Source organism: Carassius gibelio, chromosome A23 (genome assembly GCF_023724105.1).
Source record: "Carassius gibelio isolate Cgi1373 ecotype wild population from Czech Republic chromosome A23, carGib1.2-hapl.c, whole genome shotgun sequence".
NCBI lineage: Eukaryota > Metazoa > Chordata > Actinopteri > Cypriniformes > Cyprinidae > Carassius > Carassius gibelio.
Genome location: NC_068393.1, coordinates 5,367,897 through 5,393,099, shown reverse-complemented (window position 1 = coordinate 5,393,099; position 25,203 = coordinate 5,367,897). Strand labels below are relative to the sequence as shown.

The following is a 25,203-nucleotide window of genomic DNA, read 5'->3' as shown; positions in this document are numbered from 1 at the left end:
ACATTTTCAATGGAGTGCGCCTCGAGCTACATGTCATATACATGTACGAAAATCGGTAAACATATGTAACACACCAATAGCTACAAAAAAGTCTCTTGGTACGAAATCCGAATCCCAACAGGAAGTCGGTTATTTTTAATTTTCCCTGCAAAATTGGTGTTGTTTTTGTCATTTTCAGGGGTTGTATTTTAACGAACTCCTCCTAGAGATTTATTCAGATCAACACCAAACTTGGTCAGTGTAATCTAAAGCCCTTTGCCATGTTAAATTGCGAAGGAATTGAGGTTTCGTTAAAGGGCGTGTCCATGGCGGCCTGACAAATTTCGATGATTCGCCGTGAAAAATGATGGTGCTATAACTCAGACATACAATGTCCAATCCGCCCCAAACTTCACATTTTTGTTAAGACTCTTCACCTGAACAGATCTACATGCCAATATTCAGTTATAGTCATAGCGCCACCTATTGGCAACTGGAAGTGACATATTTTACACTGTGACAAACTACTCCTAGAAATTTTATGACATCAATGTCTTTTTTGTGGTCAGTCTAATCTAAAGGCCTGTGCGATGTTAAGTTGTGAAGATCTTGAGTTTTGGTTAAAAGGCGTGTCCATGGCGCCGTCACGAATTTCGATGTCTCGCCATGGGAATAAAATATGTTATAACTCAGGCATAAAATGTCCGATCTTCCCCAAACTGCACATGTGTGATAAGAGTCCTGGCCTGAACACATCTGAAGGCCAAAATTCCATCAGGTGTGGCAAAATGGCTCGATAGCGCCACCTATACACTTTCAACAGAGTGCGCCTCGAGCTATGTTTCACGTACATGTACAAAAATCGGTATACACATGTAACACAGCAATACCTACAAAAAAGTCTCTTGGTACGAAATCCGAATCCCAACAGGAAGTCAGTTATTTAGAATTTTCTCTGCAAAATTGGCGTTTTTTTGCCATTTTCAGGGGTTGTACTTTAACGAACTCCTCCTAGAGATTTATTCAGATCAACACCAAACCTTGTCAGTGTAATCTTAAGCCCTTTGCGATGTTAAATTGTGAAGATCTTTAGATTTCGTTAAAAGGTGTGTCCATGGCGGCCTGACAAATTTCGATGTTTCGCCATGAAAAAGGAAGTTGCTGTAACTCAGACATACAATGTCCAATCTGCCCCAAACTTCACATGTTAGATAAAACATCTGCCCTTAACAGATCTACATGCCCACATTCAGTTATAGTCATAGCGCCACCTATTGGCAACAAGAAGTGACATGTTTTGCGCTGCAACAAACTACTCCTATAATTATTTTGAGATTAACATATATTTTGTGGTTAGTCTAATCTAAAGGCCTGTGCAGTGTTAATTTTTGGAGATCTTGAGTTTTTGTTAAAGGGCGTTTCCATGGCGCCATGACAAAATTTGATGTCTTGCCACAGCAAGAGAAGTTGTTGTAACTCAAGCATAAAATGTTCAATCTTCCCCAAACTTCACATGTTTGATAAGAGTCCTGGCCTGAACACCTCTGAAGGCCAATATTCCATTATAATGATAGCGCCACCTGCTGGCAACGGTAAGATTGGCACATATATGGGATATACTTTGATATATTCCACTTATATTTAGGACATTAAATGCATATTTCTCAACGTTCACCTTTTTACTAAAGCCACACGATGGCGGTGAGCCCGGGTGCGAGGGCCCGTTCATCGCTGCTTGCAGCTTTAATTAGGGCTCAAGCCCGAAGGGGCGAAGAGCCCTATTGTTCCCCTAAGGATTATTCTTTTTCTTATTATTATTATTATTTTTTTTATTTTTTATTAAACCTTCCGGGGGTTTTTGGGGGCCTTAACATGCTCAAAAACTCTTGAAAATTGGCACACACATTGGAATCTGCGGCCATCAGGACGCCACAGAGACTGGGACCCGGGCGTGGCACAGGGGCTCTACAGCGCCCCCTGGAACACAGTCAGAAATCTTGAACCATAGCTCACACACACTTGCATATATTTATATGAAACTCAGTACACTTGTAGATCTCATTGAGCTGAACAACTTTCGCGCTCTATGTCAAAGGCTCCGCCCAACAGGAAGTCAGCTATTCATGGCTGTTTAAAAAAAGCATGTTCTGGAATTTGATATACTTGTCATAGGTTTTTTACATGATTGCCACCAAACTCGGTGAACATGATCTCAAGACATTGGGGATGAAAAATTGCGAGGGGATTTTTTATATCTCGAACGGTTTGCCCGTGGCGAGGCGTTGAAATTAGGGCAAAAAGTGAGAAACAGGAAATGCCTAATAACATCCACATACATTGCCTGAGTTTGATCAAACTTCATCGGTTTGTTCGATGTATGATACCGATCGTATATATGTGATTATTAAGAGTCAACGTTATAGCGCCACCAACTGGCAGCAGGAAGTGAGTCATTTTCAAAATGCTTTGAATTCAGCATCTTATTTTTACTCGATTTGCTTCAAACTTCATCAGAATAATGACAAAACATGGCCGATGTAAATCTGTTGTGGGGATATTGATATCTTATATATTGTTGCCATGGCAACGTGTCAAACTTGAATATTCTGTTATGGTGATTTTGAGGCAGATAACAACCTCAGATTTACATGAAACTCAAAACACATATCAGTATTCTTGATAGCTAGACAATGGAAAAAGCTTTTAAAAGGGCGTGGAAGAGGCACTCTATAGCGCCACCTTTTGTCAAAAGTGGGGGGGTTAGTTTTAGCTACAGACACCAAACTCGGTACAAAAATTGTTCTTATCAACACGGACAACTTTCTAATTCACAGTCATCAGCTACGATCAACAGGAAGTCAGCTATTTTGATTTGAATGTGGATTTTTTTTTTACATTTAGCTGTGAATTAATGCATACTGCTCAGAGGAGAGTAACACTATACACACCAAACTTTGTCTACATGATGCCAAAACATTTTAAACAACTTAAATTGCCAATGGATTTTGGATAGCTTGAACGGTTTTGTCATGGTAATTTTTTTAAATGACAATAAAAATGGAATTATTAATTGTCCTGCATTTTTAAATTCCAAACACTTCAAAACCTTTTTTCATACAGAAAAAAAGTCATTCTGAGTAAATATGGATAGTTTCACGACTTTACAACACTGTATGGATAACAGAAAATTAAAAAACTGTCAGACATCTCATCTCACTCTGTCCCTCTGTTTGAGTATATGTGCTTCAGACTTCCATTGTCTGAGAGAAATAGCGCCCCTACAGGTGCAATTACCGGACTTTTACTTTCACTTTTAAATCGGTTAAAAATACAAATACATACTTAGATTTAATTCACACTGACAAGCTAAACCAACATATCTGATTATTACCGGTTCAGGGCTCATGGATAAATAATTTCTGGCCAGAGATACGTGAGAAATAGGAGAGATGAATCACCGCTGTGATCACGAGCATCTGTAAAGAGCTCAGAAAAAACGAATTTATTCCTGTTTTAAAGCTTTTAAAAATAAATTATTACAGCGATATCACACAATCAACCAATTAGAACACACCAAGAGCTAAATTCAGATGTTTTTGAACTGTTTGTGTGAAAATTAAATATTCGCGGCTGCCTGTCTGAAATCACCGCTCCGATCAGCGCTTACAGTGTCGAGCTCAAAACAAACGAATTTATTCTTGTTTAAGAGCTTTTTTAAATAAAATATTACCACAAATGCACACAATAAACCCATTGTAACACTGCAAGAGCTAAATGCAGGTGTTTGTGACTCGTTTAAGTGTGAAAGACTATTTGACACCGCGACTGGCAGAATAACATATCTCTGGAGCTGCAGGATTCTGCCTTTCGTCGTACGAACGAACACATAACGGACAAGATTATTTCAAAATAGCTTGGCGAATATGAACGAAAACAGCCAATTGAACATAAACTGTAGAGAAATAAATCTGAAGTGGATCTACTGGATTTGAATATTAAGTGACCGCATATACCAGCTGCTTCTGTCTTCAATTTGAATCTATAAAAAAAATGAAACTCATTCATCTTGGCTGCTTTTTTAATGTGTGTACGTATGTATTTATTATTTCGCTCTAACAAGAATTAATCTATATTTAATTAAATCAATTACATTTTATTTTACATTTTATTTGTCCATTTCTGCATCTAAACGCCTAAAAACATAAAACATGCTCTATTATACTATTGTTAGCAATTTCTTTATCGTCCAATTTTTCTGGTGTACACACTTTTATTTTCATAATAAACTTGTTTGTTAGATTATACACAGTTACAGTGGTCTATAATAAATATTGACAGGTTTTATTCAAGCTGTTTAGAATGATTGCAGTAGGCTAATTTTTTTAAATGTAAATCCAAAAAAAAAAAAAAAAAAAAAATTAATAAAAAACATTGGAAAACAATAACTGTTGTACTTTTTTTTTATACATTTTGTATAATTTCATAGTTTATGCATTATAGTTATAAAAACAAATAAATGTAGCCACTCACATAGAAATAGGCCTTATCCTTTTCTGACAGTTTTAGGGATTTTTAAAAATCCTAAAAAACCTTATTTTTGCTGCAAATAATAATTTCAAACTCAAAAAGTAAATAGTCAGTTCATGCTTTATAAAGCCTTGTCCCAATATTAATAGTCAGTAGTAAGCAGTTTATAAATACAGCTATAAATAGCTTGTTTTTGGTTTATAAGCACATTTGTTAAAAAGGAGAGTAAAGGGTCAGTTATCTTCCTATGAAAAATAAAAAAATAAAAATAAACAAACAACAACACTGATTGATACAGAACTCAGAAATTCTATTGTGGATTTATGATAAAATCAGCCTGTAAATGATTTCATACTCCTCCAAGAAGACACAAGTAGTTCACACCAAACTTTTTTTAACATGAAGCCAATATACTGAGATGTTAAATTGTGAATGGGTTTAGGATAGCTTAAATGGTGTGGTCATAGCGATTTATTAAAGTAACATAAAAAAAATACAATAGTTATTTTACTATATCTTTAATTTTTTTTCATTCCAAACTCTTCATATTTTTTTATATACGTAGAAGTCATCATTTGAAGGAAGCACAGTAAGTTTAATAGCTTTATCATTTTCAAGAGCCAGCATAAAATTAAAACTATCATAACTTATAAATGAAGCTTGCAATTCTTAGTACCAATAATGGCCACCAGATGGAGGTATAGGATTACTTTTAAATAATTATTGTAGAAACAAGTATGATTTAAATCATTTATAGAAATCTTTCAAAGAAAAATAATATGAATTTTATGTATATTACTGATAAAATGACCCTCACTTAATTAGAATAACAAGCTGAAATATTGTGAACTGTATATTAAGAATAATTCTTTATAGGCTTTATGGACAGACACGTTTTGAGTGACTCTTGAAGGTTCAGCCCCACATCCTCTTTTACCACTGTTTAAAGAATTTATCTTACAGAACAGATGCAAATTAATTTTGGATAGCTTGAATGGTTTTGTTGTGGTGATTTTTTGAAATAACAGTAAAAAAGTAACCAGTAAATGTCTTTTATTTTTTTAAGTGCAGCTTCTAAACACTTCAAAAAAATGTACACATAGAAGACAAGTCATTCTGAGGAAATATGCATAGTTTCATGACTATACAACACTATATGGATGATAGAAAATTAAAAAACTATCATAGATCTGATGTCACTCTGTCCCTCTGTCACAGTGGGTAGTGTGTGTGTGTGTGTGTGTGTGTTTGTGTGTGTGTTAAGTGAATTAGGTGTGAAACTATCAGGGAGCATTTAGTCTCCAGCGCCAACATTTTACAGAACTGACACTTTCCTGGAGTCTCAGAATTACTCGGCGTCAGGTTCTGAGAGATCTAAGATTCCAAAAAATGATTTAATTAGAATACCATGAAGTATTGTGAAATACTATATATTAAGGCTTTATATATAGGCTTTATGAACTGATTAGAGTGACTCGTGAAGGACCAGCACCACCTCCTCTTGTTCGATGGTTTGAGGAATATATCTTCCAGAATCCAGGATTAAGATTTAGGAGCTCATTTTTATTCCACCTCCTTTCCTGAAAAGTCTGGCTTGCAGAATTGACTAAAAATTAATCTTTTTTCACATTAATTCCTAATTATTTTGCAATTCTTTTTGTCAGTTCTTCTTGACCTGTTTTTCTTTTCCAGCTTTCCTGGAGTATTGTATAGCACTCATAAATGATTAAATAAAAAATAATGGTAGTTATTAAGATTGATATGGTTTGGAATTGGTAAAATGTGCTTGGAAAAAAATCACAATAAAACAATGTTTTAATGTTTAAGTTTGGAATATTAACTGACATGAATGAATGCTATATAAATATTGTTCATGTTAACATAATGTTTATAAATGGAATCTTATTGTAAAGTGTTACTAAAGTTATATATATATATATATATATATATATATATTGTTCTGTGAATGTGATTTTAAAGTCTAGATGATTCGGATTAACCCTTTAACTGCCATATCTTTTAAAACCACACTGCCAGAGGGATATTGTGAATGCATGTGCCCGCTGGGCACAGTTTACCTGATGCCACCGGGGTGGCGATGGCATTGGTGGCTTGAGCCCGCCATCGCTGCTTGCAGCTATATTTATTCTTATTCTTCCGCTTCTCCAAAATGAATCGCATTTTTGAGGGCTTAAACATGCTCAAAAAGTCATGAAACTTTGCACACGCGTCAAACCAGGTGAAAATTTTCGTCTGATATAGGATTCAGAAGAGGGTGTGGCAAAATGGCTCGACAGCGCCACCTATACGAAGAAAATCAACAGCCTTCGAGCTATGTTTCACGTACATGCACGAAAATTGGCACACATATGTAACACACCAATACCTACAAAAAAGACTCTTGGACCAAAATTCTAAAACCAACAGGAAGTCGGTTATTTGTAATATTATGAGCAAATTTTGTGTAATTTTGGTAATTTCCATATGTTGTATTTTAACGAACTCCTCCTAGAGATTTCTTCAAATCAACACCAAATTTGGTATGCCTAATCTAAAGGCCTTTGTGATGTTAAATTGCGAAGATCTTGAGTTTTCGTTGAAGGGCGTGTCCGTGGCGGCCTGGCGAATTTCGATGATTCGCCATGAAAAATGAAGTTGCTATAACTCAGACATACAATGTCCAATCTGCCCCAAACTTTACATGTTTGATGAGACTCCGAACCTGAACAGATTGACATGCCCATATTCAGTTATAGTCATAGCGCCACCTATTGGCAACAGGAAGTGACATATTTTACGCTGCGAGAAAATACTCCTAGAAATTTTATGACATCAATGTCTTTTTTGTGGTCAGTCTAATCTAAAGGCCTGTGCGATGTTCAGTTGTGAAGATCTTGAGTTTTCTTTAAAAGGCGTGTTCATGGCGCTGCGACGAAGTTTGATGTCTCGCCATGGGAATAAAAGATGTTATAACTCAGGCATAAAATATTCGATCTTCCCCAAACTTCACATGTGTGATAAGAGTCCTGGCCTGAACAGATCTGAAGGCCAATATTCCACCGGGTGTGGCAGAATGGCTCTATAGCGCCACCTATACACTTTCAACGGAGTGCGCCTCGAGCTATGTTTCACGTACATGTACAAAAATTGGTACACACATGTAACACTCCAACACCTACAAAAAAGTCTCTTGGTACGAAATCCGGATCCCAACAGGAAGTCGGTTATTTTGAATTTTCCCTTCAAAATTGGTGTTGTTTTTGCCATTTTCAGGGGTTGTACTTTAACGAACTCCTCCTAGAGATTTATTCAGATCAACACAAAACTTGGTCAGTGTAATCTAAAGCCCTTTGCGATAATAAATTGCGAAGGACTTGAGGTTTCGTTAAAGGGCGGGTCCATGGCGGCCTGACAAATCTTGATGTTTCGCCATGAAAAAGGAAGTTGCTGTAACTCAGACATACAATGTCCAATCTGCCCCAAACTTCACATGTTGGATAAGACTCTTGACCTGAACAGATCTACATGCCAATATTCAGTTATAGTCATAGCGCCACCTATTGGCAACAGGAAGTTACATATTTTACGCTGCGACAAACTACTCCTAGAAATTTTATGACATCAATGTCTTTTTTGTGGTCAGTCTAATCTAAAGACCTGTGTGATGTTTAGTTGTGAAGATCTCGAGTTTTTGTTAAAAGGCGTGTCCATGGCGCCGTGATGAAGTTCGATGTCTCGCCATGGGAATAAAAGATGTTATAACTCAGGCATAAAATGTCCGATTTTGCCCAAACTTCACATGTGTGATAAGGTTCCTGGCCTAAACAGATCTTAAGGCCAATATTCCATAGAGTGTGGCAAAATGGCTCGATAGCGCCACCTATACACTTTCAACGGAGTGCGTATACACTTTAAACGGAGTGCGCCTCGAGCTATGTTCCATGTACATGTACAAAAATCGGTACACACATGTAACACACCAATATCTACGAAAAAGTCTCTTGGTATGAAATCCGAAGCCCAACAGGAAGTCAGTTATTTAGAATTTTCTCTGCAAAATTAGTGTTGTTTTGGCCATTTTCAGGGGTTGTACTTTAACGAACTCCTCCTAGAGATTTATTCAGATCAACACCAAACTTGGTCAGTGTAATCTAAAGCCTTTTGCGATCTCAAATTGCGAAGATCTTGAGGTTTCGTTAAAGGGCGTGTCCATGGCTGCCTGACAAATTTCGATGTTTCGCCATGAAATAGGATGTTGTTCTAACTCATAAAATGGCATAAAATGTCCAATCCTCCCCAAACCTCACATGTTCGATAAAAGTCCTGGCCTGAACACATCTGAAGGCCAATATTCCATTATAATGATAGCGCCACCTAATGGCAACAGGAAGATTGGCACATATATGGAATAAACATTGATATATTCTACTTATATTTATGAGTTTAAACGCATATTTCTCACCGTTCACCTATTAACTAAAGCCACTCGCTGCCGGTGAGTCTGGGTGCGAGGGCCCGTTCATCGCTGCTTGCAGCTTTAATTAGGGCCCGAGCACCGATGGTGTGAGGACCCTCTTGGAATTGCTCCGTTTATTATTATTATTATTATTATTATTATTATTATTATTAGGGCTCAAGCCCAAAGGGCGAGAGGCCTATTGTTTTCCTTAGGATTATTTTTTATTATTATTATTATTATTATTATTATTATTATTATTTTTTTTTTTTTTTCCAACGTCTCGGGGGCTTTTGGGGCCCTTAACGTGCTTAAAAAGTCTTGAAAATTGGCACACAGATTGGAACCTGCAGCCATTAGGGCCGGGCAGAGACTGATATACGGGCGTGGCACAGGGGCTCTACAGCGCCCCCTGGAATATGGAGGGCCATATATCATACATTCTTGCTCGTAGACGAATGAAACTCGGTACACATATAAATCTCATCAATCCAAACAACTTTTGTATTGCATATCATAGGCTCCGCCCAACAGGAAGTTGGCTATTTAGGGTTTAGTATTCAAATTTTTCGTCAAAGTTGTGGGGGCTTTTGGGGTCCTTAACATACTCAAAAACTCTTGAAAATTTGCGCACACTTTGGAATCTGTGGCCTTTAGGAGCCTGCAGAGGCTGGGACCCGGGCGTGGCACAGGGGCTCTACGGCGCCCCCTGGAACACAGTCAGAAATGTTGATGTATAGCTCACACATACTTGCACATATTCATATGAAACTCAGTACACATATAGATCTCATCGTGCCGAACAACTTTCGTATTGCATGTCATAGGCTCCACCCAACAGGAAGTCAGCTATTTAGAGTTATGTAAAAAGCGCATGCTCTGGAATTTGAAATACTTGTCATAGGTTTTTTTCTCGATTGTCGCCAAACTCGGTCAACATGATCTCAAGACACTGGGGATGAAAAATTGCCAGGGGATTTTTGATATCTCGTACGGTTTGCTCGTGGCGAGGCGTTGAAATTATGGCGAGAAATGAGAAACAGGAAGTGTCTAATACCGTCCACATACATTTCCTGATTTTAATCAAACTTCATCAGATTATTCGTTGTATGATGTCGATCGCATATATGTGACTATTAGGAGTCAAAGTTATAGCGCCACCAACTGGCAGAAGGAAGTGTGTCATTTTCAAAATGATTTGAATTCAGCATCTTATTATTACTCGATTTGCTTCAAACTTCATCAGAATAATGTTAAAACACAGCCGATATAAATCTGCAAGGGGGATATTGATATCTAAAAAATTGTTGGCGTGGCAACATGTCAAACTGGAATACTTCTCAGGTGATTTTGAGGCAAATAACATACTTAGAATTTCACAAAACTCTGAACACACATCAGTATTTCTGATAGGAACTTAAATTGTGAATGGATTTTGGATAGCTTGAATGGTTTTGCCGTGGTGATTTTTTTAAATGACCTTACAAAGGGAATCATTATTGTATTTTTAAATTGCAGCTTCCAAACACGTCAAAGAATTTTTTAATACAGATGAAAAAGTCATTCTGAGGAAATATGCATAGTTTCACGACTTTCCAACACTGTATGGATAACAGAAAATTAAAAAACTGTCAGACATCTCATCTCACTCTGTCCCTCTGTTTGAGTATATGTGCTTCAGACTTCCATTGTCTGAGAGAAATTGCGCCCCTACAGGTTCAATTCCCGGACTTTTACTTTCACTTTTAAATCGGTTAAAAATACAAACAAATACTTAGATTTAATTCACACTGACAAGCTAAACCAACATATCTGATTATTACCGGTTCAGGGCTCATGGATAAATTATTTCTGGCCAGAGATACGTGAGAAATAGGAGAGATGAATCACCGCTGTGATCACGAGCGTCTGGAGTAAAGAGCTCAGAGAAAACGAATTTATTCCTGTTTTAAAGCTTTTAAAAATAAATTATTACAGCGATATCACACAATCAACCAATTAGAACACACCAAGAGCTAAATTAAGATGTTTTTGAACTGTTTGTGTGAAAATGAAATATTTGCAGCTGCCTATCTGAAATCACCGCCTCCGATCAGCGCGTACAGTGTCCAGCTCAAAACAAACGAATTTATTCTTGTTTAAGAGCTTTTTTAAATAAAATATTACCACAAATGCACACAATAAACCCATTGTAACACAACAAGAGCTAAATGCAGGTGTTTGTGACCAGTTTAAGTGTGCAAGACTATTTGAAAGCGCGACTGGCAGAATAACATATCTCTCGAGCTGCAGGTTTCTGTCTTTCGTCGTACGAACGAACACATCACGGACAAGATTATTTCAAAACACATAATAGCTTGGCGACTATAAACGAAAACAGCCACGTGAACATAAACTGGATCTACTGGATTTGAATATTAAAGTGACCACATTTACCACTTGCTTCTGTCTTCAATTTTAATCTATATAAAAAAGGAAACTCATTCGACTTGGCTGCTTTTTTAATGTGTGCGTATTTATTTATTTATCTTTTTATACATTTTGTATAATTTCAGAGTTTGTGTATTACAATTATAAAAACAAAAATAAAATTAGCCACTCACATAGAAATAGCTTAGGCCTTAACCTTTTTCTGACAGTTTTAGGGATTTTTAAAAATCCTAAAAAAAACCTTATTTGTGCTGCAAATAATAATTTCAAACTCATTTGATACTGACCTATGACATCCTGTGACATTATATTTATTTTAATTTACATAATCTCATGGATGTAACAGTAAATCTGTTCAGCTCACAGATCAATACTAAGCTGTAATGCAAGCAGAACTTTCACAAATGCTTATGAGTCATTTAAGGATTTGATAACACTGTAAAATAATGTCTAATTTGTTAACATTAGCAAATTCATTGATAACACTTTATAATAACTGCACTCATTATTAAATAGTCAGTTCATGCTTTATAAAGCCTTGTCCCAATATTAATAGTCAGTAGTAAGCAGTTTATAAATACAGCTATAAATAGCTTGTCCTTGGTTTATAAGCACATTTATTAAAAATGAGAGTAAGTTATCTTCCTATGAAAAATAAAAGATAAAAATAAACAAACAACAACACAGATTGATACAGAACTCAGAAATTTTATTGTGGATTTATGATAAAGCCTGCAAATGAATTCATACTCCTACTCATACTACTCCATACTCCTTTTTCAACATGATGCCAATATACTGAGATGTTAAATTGTGAATGGGTTTAGGATAGCTTAAATGGTGTTGCCATAGAGATTTATTAAAGTAACATAAAAAAATACAATAGTTATTTTACTATATCTTTACAATTTTTCATTCTAAATCTTCATAATTTTTTATATAAGTAGAAGTCCTCATTTGAAGGAAGCACAGTAAGTTTCATAGCTTTATCACTTTCAAGAGCCAGCCTAAAATTAAAACTATCATAACTTATAAATCAAGCTTGCAATTCTTAGTACCTATAATGGCCACCAGAGGGAGATATAGGATTACTTTTAAATAATTATTGTAGAAACGAGTATGATTTAAATCATTTATAGAAATCTTTCAAAAAAAATGAATTGTATATATTTTACTGATAAAATGACCCTCACTTAATTAGAATAACAAGCTGAAGTATTTTGAACTGTATATTAAGAATAATTCTTTATAGGCTTTATGGACAGATACGTTTTGAGTGACTCTTGAAGGATCAGCACCACATCCTCTTTTACCACTGTTTAAAGAATTAATCTTACAGAATAGGTGTGAATGAATTTTGGATAGCTTGAATGGTTTTGCCGTGATGTTTTTTGAAATAATAGTAAAAAAGGAACCAGTAAATGTCTTTTTATTTTTTTAAAGTGCAGCTTCTAAACACTTTAAAAAAAAAAAAAATGTACACATAGAAGACCAGTCATTCTGAGGCATATTTCCTCAGAATGACTGGTCTCATGACCATAGTTTCATGACTATACAACACTATATGGATGATAGAAAATTAAAAAAAAACTATCATACATCTGATGTCACTCAGTCCCACTGTCACTGTGGGTAATGTGTGTGTGTGTGTGTGTTAAGTGAATTAGGTGTGAAACTATCAGGGTGCATTTAGTCTCCAGCGCCAACATTTTACAGAACTGCCACTTTCCTGGAGTCTCCAGAATTACTCGGTGTCGGACTCTGAGAGACTTAAGATTCCAAAAAATGATTTAATTAGAATACCATGAAGTATTGTGAAATACTATATATTAAGTCTTTATATATAGGCTTTATGCACAGATTAGAGTGACTCGTGAAGGACCAACACCACCTCCTCTTGTTCGATGGTTTGAGGAATATATCTTCCAGAATCCAGGATTAAGATTTAGGAGCTCATTTTTATTCCACCTCCTTTCCTGAAAAGTCTGTCTTGCAGAATTGACTAAAAATTAATCTTCACATTAATTACTAATTATTTTGCAATTCTTTTTGTCAGTTCTTCTTGACCTGCTTTTTTCTTCTTCTTTTCTGACCTCATGACCCAGTCAGTATTTTTTGTACAATGGTCAAGTCTTAACTTATCCATTTCTGTATTGCATTTGTGTTTGATATTTCTCATGGGTATTTCATAATTTTCGACCTTACAGTTTGAGTTAAAAGTCTATTTTAGCGCATTTCATCTGTAAAAGAAAACATGCCTAATAATTCTGCACACATGAATATAAGGAGTTTTTCTCTTCCAGCTTTCCTGGACTATTGTATAGCACTCATAAATGATTAAATAAAAAATAATGGTAGTTATTAAGATTTATATGGTTTGGAATTGGTAAAATGTACTTGGAAAAAAATCACAATAAAACAATGTTTTCATGTTTAAGTTTGGAATATTAACTGACATGAATGAATGCTATATAAATATTGTTCATGTTAACATAATGTTTATAAATGAAATCTTATTGTACAGTGTTACTAATATATATATTGTTCTGTGAATGTGATTTTAAAGTCTAGATGATTCGGATTAACCCTTTAACTGCCGTATCCTTTAAAACCTCACTGCCAGAGGATATTGTGAATGCATGTGCCCGCTGGGCACAGTTTACCTGATGCCACCGGGGTGGCGATGGCATTGGTGGCTTGAGCCCGCCATCGCTGCTTGCAGCTATATTTATTATTATTATTCTTCTTCTCCAAAATGAATCGCATTTTTGAGGGCCTAAACATGCTCGAAAAGTCATGAAACTTTGCACACACGTCAGAACTGGCGAAAATTTACGTCTGATATGGGTTTCAGAAGTGGGTGTGGCAAAATGGCTCAACAGCGCCACCTATACACGTTCAACGGTGTGCGCCTCGAGCTACGTTTCATGTACATGTATGAAAATCGGTATACACATGTAACTCTCCAATACCTACAAAAAAGTCTCTTGGAGCAAAATCCGAAACCCAACAGGAAGTCGGTTATTACTAATATTATGAGCAAATTTTGTGTCATTTTTGTCATTTCCATGCGTTGTATTTTAACGAACTCCTCCTAGAGATTCATTCAGATCAACACCAAATTTGGTATGCCTAATCTGAAGGCCTTTGCGATGTTAAATTGCGAAGCTTTTGAGTTTTCGTTAATGGGCGTGTCCTTGGCGGCCTGGCGAATTTCGATGATTCGCCATGAAACAGGAAGTTGCTATAACTCAGACATACAATGACCAATCTGCCCCAAACTTCACATGTTTGATGAGACTCCTGGCCTGAACAGATTGACATGCCCATATTTAGTTATAGTCATAGCGCCACCTATTGGCAACAGGAAGTGACATATTTTACACTGCGATGAACTACTCCTAGAAATTTTATGACATCAATGTCTTTTTTGTGGTCAGTCTAATCTAAAGGCCTGTGCGATGTTAAGTTGTGAAGATCTTGAGTTTTCGTTAAAAGGCGTGTCCATGGCGCCGTCACGAAGTTCGATGTCTCGCCATGGGAATAAAAGATGTTATAACTCAGGCATAAAATGTCCGATCTTCCCCAAACTTCACATGTGTGATAAGAGTCCTGGCCTGAACACATCTGAAGGCCAAAATTCCATCAGGTGTGGCAAAATGGCTCGATAGCGCCACCTATACACTTTCAACAGAGTGCGCCTCGAGCTATGTTTCACGTACATGTACAAAAATCGGTATACACATGTAACACACCAATACCTACAAAAAAGTCTCTTGGTACGAAATCCGAATCCCAACAGGAAGTCGGTTATTTAGAATTTTCTCTGCAATATTGGCGTTATTTTTGCCATTTTCAGGGGTTGTACTTTAACGAACTCCTCCTAGAGATTTATTCAGATCAACACCAAACCTGGTCAGTGTAATCTTAAGCCCTTTGCGATGTTAAATTGCGAAGATCTTTAAATTTCGTTAAAGGGCGTGTCCATGGCGGCCTGACAAATTTCGATGTTTCGCCATGTAAAAGGAAGTTGCTGTAACTCAGACATACAATGTCCAATCTGCCCCAAACTTCACATGTTAGATAAAACTTCTGCCCTTAACAGATCTACATGCCCGCATTCAGTTATAGTCATAGCGCCACCTATTGGCAACAGGAAGTGACATGTTTTACGCTGCGACAAACTACTCCTATAATTTTTTTGGGATTAACATATATTTTGTGGTCAGTCTAATCTAAAGTCCTGTGCAATGTTAACTTTTGGAGATCTTGAGTTTTTGTTAAAGGGCGTTTCCATGGCGCCATAACAAAATTTGATGTCTTGCCACAGCAAGAGTTGTTGTAACTCAGGCATAAAATGTTCAATCTTCCCCAAACTTCACATGTTTGATAAGAGTCCTGGCCTGAACACATCTGAAGGCCAAAATTCCATTATAATGATAGCGCCACCTGCTGGCAACGGTAAGATTGGCACATATATGGGATATACTTTGATATATTCCACTTATATTTAGGACATTAAATGCATATTCCTCAACGTTCACCTTTTTACTAAAGCCACACGATGGCGGTGAGCCCGGGTGCGAGGGCCCGTTCATCGCTGCTTGCAGCTTTAATTAGGGCCCGAGCACCGATGGTGTGAGGACCCTCTTGTTTCTGTGTTGTTTATTATTATTATTATTATTATTATTATTTTTCTGAAACTTTCTCGAAAAGTCATGAAACTTGGCACACACGTCAGAGCTGGAAAAATATTAGGTATGCAATGGTTTGCTAAGGTGGGTGTGGCAAAATGGCTCGACAGCGCCACCTATAAATTTTCAACGAAGTGCATCTTGAGCTACGTTTCACGTACTTGTATGAAAATCGGTACACACATGTAACACACCAATATCTACTAAAAAGTCTCTTGGTACGAAATCCAAATTCCAACAGGAAGTCAGTTATTATTTTTTTTCTCATCCAAAATTTTGTCATTTTTGCCATTTCCGGAGGTTGTACTTTAACGAACTCCTCCTAGAGATTTATTCAGATCAACACCAAAGTTTGTCAGTGTAATCTAAAGGCCTTTGCGATGTTAAATTGCGAAGATCTAGAGTTTTCGTTTGAGGGCGTGTCTGTGGCGGCTTGGCGAATTTCGATGTTTCGCCATGAAAAATGAAGTTGCTATAACTTAGACATAAAATTTCCAATCTGCACCAAACTTCACATGTTTGATAAGACTCCTGACCTGAACAGATCAACATTCCCAAATTTAGTTATAGTCATAGCGCCACCTGCTGGCAACAGGAAGTGAATGCCTTACGCTGCAATGAACTACTCCTAGAAATCTAATAAAATCTAAATTGTGTTATGGTCAGTTTAATCTAAAGGCCTTTGCGATAGTGAATTGTGATTATCTTGAGTTTTCGATAAAGGGTGTGTCCTTGGCGACGTGACAAAGTTTGATGTCTCGCCATGAGAATAAAATTTGTAACTCAGGCATAAAATGTCTGATCTTCCCCAAACTTCACATGTTTGATAAGAGTCCTGGCCTGAACACAACTGAAGGCCAATATTCCATTGGGTGTGGCGAAATGGCTCCATAGCGCCACCTATACATTTTCAACGGAGTGCACCTCGAGCTATGTTTCACGTGCATTTACAAAAATCAGTACACACATGTAACACACCAATACCTACAAAAAAGTCTCTTGGTACGAAATCCGAATCCCAACAGGAAGTCGGTTATTTAGAATTTTCTCTGCAAAATTGGCGTTTTTTTTGCCATTTTCAGGGGTTGTACTTTAACGAACTCCTCCTAGAAATTTATTCCGATCAACACCAAACTTGGTCAGTTAAATCTAAAGACCTTTGCAATGTTAAATTGCGAAGATCTTGAGGTTTCGATAAAGGGCGTGTCCGTGGCGGCCTGACAAATTACGATGTTTCACCATGAAAAAGGAAGTTGCTGTAACTCAGACATACAATGTCCAATCTGCCCCAAACTTCACATGTTAGATAAGACTTCTGCCCTTAACAGATCTACATGCCCATATTCAGTTATAGTCATAGCGCCACCTGCTGGCAACAGGAAGTGACATGTTTTATGCTGCCACAAGCTACTCCTAGAAATCTTTTGACAGAAATGTAATTTTTTTGTGGTCAGTCTAATCTAAAGGCCTGTGCAATGTTAAATTATGGAGATCTTGAGTTTTTGTTAAAGGGCGTGTCCATAACGCCTTGGCACAATTTGATGTCTCGCCACAGCAAGAGAAGTTGTTGTAACTCAGGCATAAAATGTTCGATCTTCCCCATACTTCACATATTCGATAAGAGTCCTTCCCTAAACACATCTGAAGGCCAATATTCCATTAAAATGATAGCACCACCTGCTGGCAACAGGAAGATTGGAACATATATGGAATATAATTTGATATATTCCAATTATATTTATGACTTTAAATGCATATTTCTCGCCGTTCACCTTTTTACTAATGCCACTCGCTGGCGGGGAGCCCGGGTGCGAGGGCCCGTTCATCGCTGCTTGCAGCTTTAATTATTATTATTATTCTTCTTCTTCTTCTTCTCCCGAATGAATCGCATTTTTGAGGGCTTTAACATGCTCAAAAAGTCATGAAACTTTGCACACGCGTCAAACCTGGTGAAAATTTTCGTGTGATATAGGATTCAGAAGAGGGTGTGGCAAAATGGCTCGACAGCGCCACCTATACCAAGAAAATCAACAGCCTTCGAGCTATGTTTCACGTACATGCACGAAAATTGGCACACATATGTAACACACCAATACCTACAAAAAAGACTCTTGGAGCGAAATTCTAAACCCAACAGGAAGTCGGTTATTTTTAATATTATGAGCATTTTTTGTGTAATTTTGGTCATTTCCATGTGTTGTATTTTAACGAACTCCTCCTAGAGATTTCTTCAAATCAACACCAAATTTGGTATGCCTAATCTAAAGGCCTTTGCGATGTTAAATTGCGAAGATCTTGAGTTTTCGTTGAAGGGCGTGTCCGTGGCGGCCTGGCGAATTTCGATGATTCGCCATGAAAAATGAAGTTGCTATAACTCACACATACAATGTCCAATCTGCCTCAAACTTCACATGTTTGATGAGACTCCGAACCTGAACAGATTGACATGCCCATATTCAGTTATAGTCATAGCGCCACCTATTGGCAACAGGAAGTGACATATTTTACGCTGCGACGAACTACTCCTACAAATTTTATGACATCAATGTCTTTTTTGTGGTCAGTCTAATCTAAAGGCCTGTGCCATGTTCAGTTGTGAAGATCTTGAATTTTCGTTAAAAGGCTTGTTCATGGCGCCGCAACGAAGTTCGATGTCTCGCCATGGGAATAAAAGATGTTATAACTCAGGCATGAAATGTCCGATCTTCCCCAAACTTCACATGTGTGATAAGAGTCCTGGCCTGAACAGATCTGCCGGCCAATATTCCACCGGGTGTGGTAGAATGGCTCGATAGCGCCACCTATACACTTTAAACGGAGTGCGCCTCGAGCTATGTTTCACGTACATGTACAAAAATTGGTACACACATGTAACACTCCAATACCTACAAAAAAGTCTCTTGGTACGAAATCCGGATCCCAACAGGAAGTCGGTTATTTAGAATTTTCCCTTCAAAATTGGTGTTGTTTTTGCCATTTTCAGGGGTTGTACTTTAACGAACTCCTCCTAGAGATTTATTCAGATCAACACCAAACTTCTTCAATGTAATCTAAAGGCCTTTGTGATGTAAAATTGCGAAGATCTTGAGGTTTCGTTAAAGGGCGTGTCCATGGCGGCCTGCCAAATTTTGATGTTTCGCCATGAAAAAGGACGTTGCTGTAACTCAGACATACAATGTCCAATCTGCCCCAAACTTCACATGTTAGATAAGACTTCTGCCCTTAACAGATCTACATGCCCATTTTCAGTTATAGTCATAGCGCCACCTGCTGGCAACAGGAAGTGACATGTTTTACGCTGCGACAAACTACTCCAAGAATTTTTTTGAGATTAAAGTATTTTTTGTATTCAGTCTAATCTAAAGGCCTGTGCAATGTTAACTTGTGGAGATCTTGAGTTTTTGTTAAAGGGCGTGTACATGGAGCCATGACAAATTTTGATGTCTCGCCACAGCAAGAGAAGTTGTTGTTACTCAGGCATAAAATGTCCAATCCTCCCCAAACCTCACATGTTCGATAAAAGTCCTGCCCTGAACACATGTGAAGGCCAATATTCCATTATAATGATAGTGCCACCTGCTGGCAACAGGAAGATTGGCACATATATGGAATAAACATTGATATATTCTACTTATATTTATGAGTTTAAACGCATATTTCTCACCGTTCACCTTTTAACTAAAGCCACTCGCTGCCGGTGAGCCCGGGTGCGAGGGCCCGTTCATCGCTGCTTGCAGCTTTAATTATTATTATTCTTCTTCTTCTTCTTCTCCCGAATGAATCGCATTTTTGAGGGCTTTAACATGCTCAAAAAGTCATGAAACTTTGCACACGCGTCAAACCTGGTGAAAATTTTCGTCTGATATAGGATTCAGAAGAGGGTGTGGCAAAATGGCTCGACAGCGCCACCTATACCAAGAAAATCAACAGCCTTCCAGCTATGTTTCACGTACATGCACGAAAATCGGCACACATATGTAACACACCAATACCTACAAAAAAGACTCTTGGAGCGAAATTCTAAACCCAGCAGGAAGTCAGTTATTTTTAATATTATGAGCATATTTTGTGTAATTTTGGTCATTTCCATGTGTTGTATTTTAACGAACTCCTCCTAGAGAGTTCTTCAAATCAACACCAAATTTGGTATGCCTAATCTAAAGGCCTTTGCGATGTTAAATTGCGAAGATCCTGACTTTTCGTTGAAGGGCGTGTCCGTGGCGGCCTGGCGAATTTCGATGATTCGCCATGAAAAATGAAGTTGCTATAACTCACACATACAATGAACAATCTGCCCCAAACTTCACATGTTTGATGAGACTCCGAACCTGAACAGATTGACATGCCCATATTCAGTTATAGTCATAGCGCCACCTATTGGCAACAGGAAGTGACATATTTTACGCTGCGACGAACTACTCCTAGAAATTTTATGACATCAATGTCTTTTTTGTGGTCAGTCTAATCTAAAGGCCTGTGCGATGTTCAGTTGTGAAGATCTTGAGTTTTCGTTAAAAGGCTTGTTCATGGCGCCGCGACGAAGTTCGATGTCTCGCCATGCGAATAAAAGATGTTATAACTCAGGCATAAGATGTCCGATCTTCCCCAAACTTCACATGTGTGATAAGAGTCCTGGCCTGAACAGATCTTCAGGCCAACATTCCACCGGGTGTGGCAGAATGGCTCTATAGCGCCACCTATACACTTTCAACGGAGTGCGCCTCGAGCTATGTTTCACGTACATGTACAAAAATTGGTACACACATGTAACACTCCAATACCTACAAAAAAGTCTGTTGGTACGAAATCCGGATCCCAACAGGAAGTCGGTTATTTTGAATTTTCCCTTCAAAATTGCTGTTGTTTTTGCCATTTTCAGGGGTTGTACTTTAACGAACTCCTCCTAGAGATTAATTCAGATCAACACCAAACTTGCTCAGTGTAATCTAAAGCCCTTTGTGATAATAAATTGCGAAGGACTTGAGGTTTCGTTAAAGGGCGGGTCCATGGCGGCCTGACAAATTTCGATGTTTCGCCATGAAAAAGGAAGTTGCTGTAAGTCAGACATACAATGTCCAATCTGCCCCAAACTTCACATGTTGGATAATACTCTTGACCTGAACAGATCTACATGCCAATATTCAGTTATAGTCATAGCGCCACCTATTGGCAACAGGAAGTTACATATTTTACACTGCGACAAACTACTCCTAGAAATTTTATGACATCAATGTATTTTTTTTGGTCAGTCTAATCTAAAGACCTGTGTGATGTTTAGTTGTGAAGATCTTGAGTTTTTGTTAAAAGGTGTGTCCATGGCGCCGTGATGAAGTTCGATGTCTCGTCATGGGAATAAAAGATGTTATAACTCAGGCATAAAATGTCCGATCTTGCCCAAACTTCACTTGTGTGATAAGGGTCCTGGCCTGAACAGATCTGAAGGCCAATATTCCATCGAGTGTGGCAAAATGGCTCAATAGTGCCACCTATACACTTTCAACGGAGTGCGTATACACTTTAAACGGAGTGCGGCTTGAGCTATGTTTCACGTACATGTACAAAAATCGGTACACACATGTAACACACCAATATCTACGAAAAAGTCTCTTGGTACGAAGTCCGAATCCCAACAGGAAGTCAGTTATTTCGAATTTTCTCTGCAAAATTAGTGTTGTTTTGGCCATTTTCAGGGGTTGTACTTTAACGAACTCCTCCTAGATATTTATTCAGATCAACACCAAACTTGGTCAGTGTAATCTAAAGCCTTTTGCGATCTTAAATTGCGAAGATCTTGAGGTTTCGTTAAAGGGCGTGTCCATGGCGGCCTGACAAATTTCATTGTTTCGCCATGAAATAGGATGTTGTTGTAACTCAGGCATAAAATGTCCAATCCTCCCCAAACCTCACATGTTCGATAAAAGTCCTGCCCTGAACACATCTGAAGGCCAATATTCCATTATAATGATAGCGCCACCTGCTGGCAACAGGAAGATTGGCACATGTATGGAATAAACATTGATATATTCTACTTATATTTATGAGTTTAAACACATATTTCTCACCGTTCACCTATTAACTAAAGCCACTCGCTGCCGGTGAGCCCGTGTGCGAGGGCCCGTTCATCGCTGCTTGCAGCTTTAATTTAGTTTTATTTTTTTAACGCTTATGAAAATAGCCTGCTTGTTCAGTCGAGTCTGTTTCTGTTTATTTGTAGCAGTGGCCTATACGTCACATCTAGAATGAATGATAATATCTCTGTTTTTATAAAAGCTTCTGAACAAAAAACATTATATTTTTATGATAGGCTACGTGGAGCTAAACTCTCGAGACGAGACTTGTGACATAATATAAATAAATACACGATTGTGATAGAGAATAAGAAGCTGACGTCTGATTTATCCAAGCGGTTGCATTTACCATGTTTACTATGGTAACGTTAATGTTTAGCGTGCATAGTCTTTTACATCGCTTATAAATATTTATGCCTTGTTTAGTGATTATAATCCACATCGGATCAAGTTATTTCAAACACTTGCTGCCGACTAAGAGTGAGTTTTGAGCTCAACTTATTTTAAAAAGTCTTTAATGCTGGTGTTATAGTTGTTATTTTTCTGAAATGATCCATAGTGCTGAACACTCTAGATGCGGAGAAACTCCGCCTTTGTTCATAACCCCTCCTCTAGCACCAGCTGGCCCGCTTTGGCCAAAAAACCGATAGCACGCCAGCTTTAAGCCCGACAGTGGAAATGTGACTTATGTAAACTAATTGGACATTACAAAAAAAAATATAATAATAATTCTACACATTAATCTGGTTTCTGTCAATTTTAGGTAGTTCTTTTCACACTGATGTATGTTCAGTTTAAATTTTTCTAATAAGTTTCGTTAGTTTTAGTGATTTCTGTGTTTTTTTTTTTTTTTTTTTGCTTAATTTTTAAAAAATGTAAGGAAATAGAGATGCGTCATCAATCTTGTCTTAAATGTGTTAAACAGTTTTCATATTTTTTTCTGACTGTACTCTTTTCCTAATCTCAGTGAAAGAAATGATCTAAACAGGTAACAAGTTCTACCATACACTTATTGTTAAGCTGTAAGTTAAGTAACTGTTTTGTTTTCCTGCAGGTTTGGCGTTTCAGCACAGCCTTTAGTCCAGTTAACCGCTGGGAGTTCGCGGACATCTCTAGCATGTCAGACCATCTGAAACGCTGCCCATACAATGAAGTCCTCCGGCAAGTGGAGGCGGTTCCTCTGCCCTGCATGTGCACGACCAGAGAGCTAACACGAGACGGCAGATCGCTTCGGTCGGTTCTCAAACCAGTATCATAACACTACGAAAACAAAACATAACTAAAACACTTCGATATCTAACATCTAAAATATAATATCACTGTGTAAATAAAAGGAATCTAAATATTTTTTTTTCTTTTAAAGTTAAGATTATTTTTGTATTAATATATCAAAGATTAATTTGAAGGTCTGAAGGGGCGTGAAGCAAGGTTCCTTTAGGAAAAATGGTTTGGCTTCCTCTGACACACACCCATGCTGTCTTATCAAGACCAAGCCTGAGAGTGGACTGGTTTAAAGGAGAGTGAACATTGGTGAAACACAGGCTTAATTTAGTGGGATTATATGAGCCTCAACCTGTCAAATAACACTTGACACAGCAAGATAATCTCTTTAGAGATGATCAGATAATGACTTCTGGTTCCTGTCAGTACATATCCACACTATAGTATATTTGTATGTTTCGTCTAAGATAACATGGTTCAGTTTTGCTCCATTTTATGGTGACATTGCAGACAGGTGCACTTCTCCCTGACCCAGGAACAGCTGTCATCATGCTTAAGCATTCAAGGGCTTGGATTTATATTGGGTTTCAGAGTAAGAGAGCTGTGCTTCTGTCCTTTTCTATCACATTGTCATAGAACAGGAGGGTTTCATTTACCACAGGTTTACAATTACCACTCTCTTAAAGGCTTTATCCAGAAATGGCACCAATGGACTTCAGTCAACTCTAAAGGACACTCTGTATGTACTGAGGCATACATACTGAAACCCCTTCTCCAGCACTATATCATTCAATATCAGCATGCCCACCATATATCAGCATTTAGAGTCAATCTTTGCACTTTACTGAATCTTGTGGCTGTCTGCACTCCGATCCTCACTAACCTGAAGTAAACAGATGCTCTGCTATTGTGTTTCCTATCGAGGGAGCAGGAAAAGCTTAGCTAACACTATATTTGAAAACAAAGAAGAGCTCTATAACTTACATGTATGTGATGTGTGACATATCTTAACCTGTCTGCATTTAAATGTGTGCTGTGCGAATATGTGGAAGCTAATAATTGAATGTGTGATATGGAGCTAATTAAACACTGCAGAAGTGTTTCTTTTAACCTTCCTGGTTTATGGAAAGCTATGCAGCATTTATGTTCGGAGCTGTTTTAGGCTTCTCAAATGTTGTGTCACCAAGGGATGTGTGATCATTTCCATGTAATCAAAATGAAGTGTTTTTTTTTTTTTGTAATGCAGTCCATATATTGTATTACTGAAGCTATGTTATATGAAATCTGTTTTTCGGTTAAGTTGATTATGATCTAAGCAGGAGAATTGCCAGTTGTTGGTTGCATGAGGTTTTTGACTTGAATTAAAAATATCTATATATTTTATCTTTTTTTTTGGCTCAGCGTTCTTTTATTTATTAAAAAAAATAAAATAATGTATGATTACTGACTACATCCATACTTGTAAGTCTATACTCGATCCAAACTCGAACCGTTACACAATCTGACTCATAAGTACTTTTATTAAAGCAAACAAAATATATGTAGCCTTTTGTTGAAAATGACAAATATGGCTAAATGTATTTAAAGCAGCTAGCTATCTCAAGGAAGTAAGAGGAGAAAACATTAAATGTCAGGGGGTGGTATTTATTTTTCTACAGCAGAGTTGTAATCCAGACAATTTGTTTCAATTAATGCTGACCAATGCAGCATAACCTTATGTGTTTAATGTGCACTTACAAAGAATTATTCAAATATTATAAATATATTAGATTTTATATATATATATATATATAATTAAATCTGTACTTTTAGATAATAGGACATGACT

The 25,203-nt window shown here is 37.4% G+C and overlaps 1 protein-coding gene across 4 annotated transcripts in view; it reads left to right on the top strand.

The window, feature by feature from the left end:
• LOC127945081 (F-box only protein 30) overlaps positions 1-24,764 on the top strand; it is a 39,740-nt gene extending 14,976 nt beyond the window's left edge. For all 4 annotated transcript variants that reach the window (XM_052541643.1, XM_052541644.1, XM_052541641.1 and 1 more), the window contains one exon: positions 23,209-24,764. In XM_052541643.1, coding sequence (XP_052397603.1) covers positions 23,209-23,412 — 204 coding nt within the window. In that variant the 3' untranslated portion in view covers positions 23,413-24,764. The remainder of the gene's footprint in view (positions 1-23,208) is intronic.
• Positions 24,765-25,203: the final 439 nt, after the last annotated feature.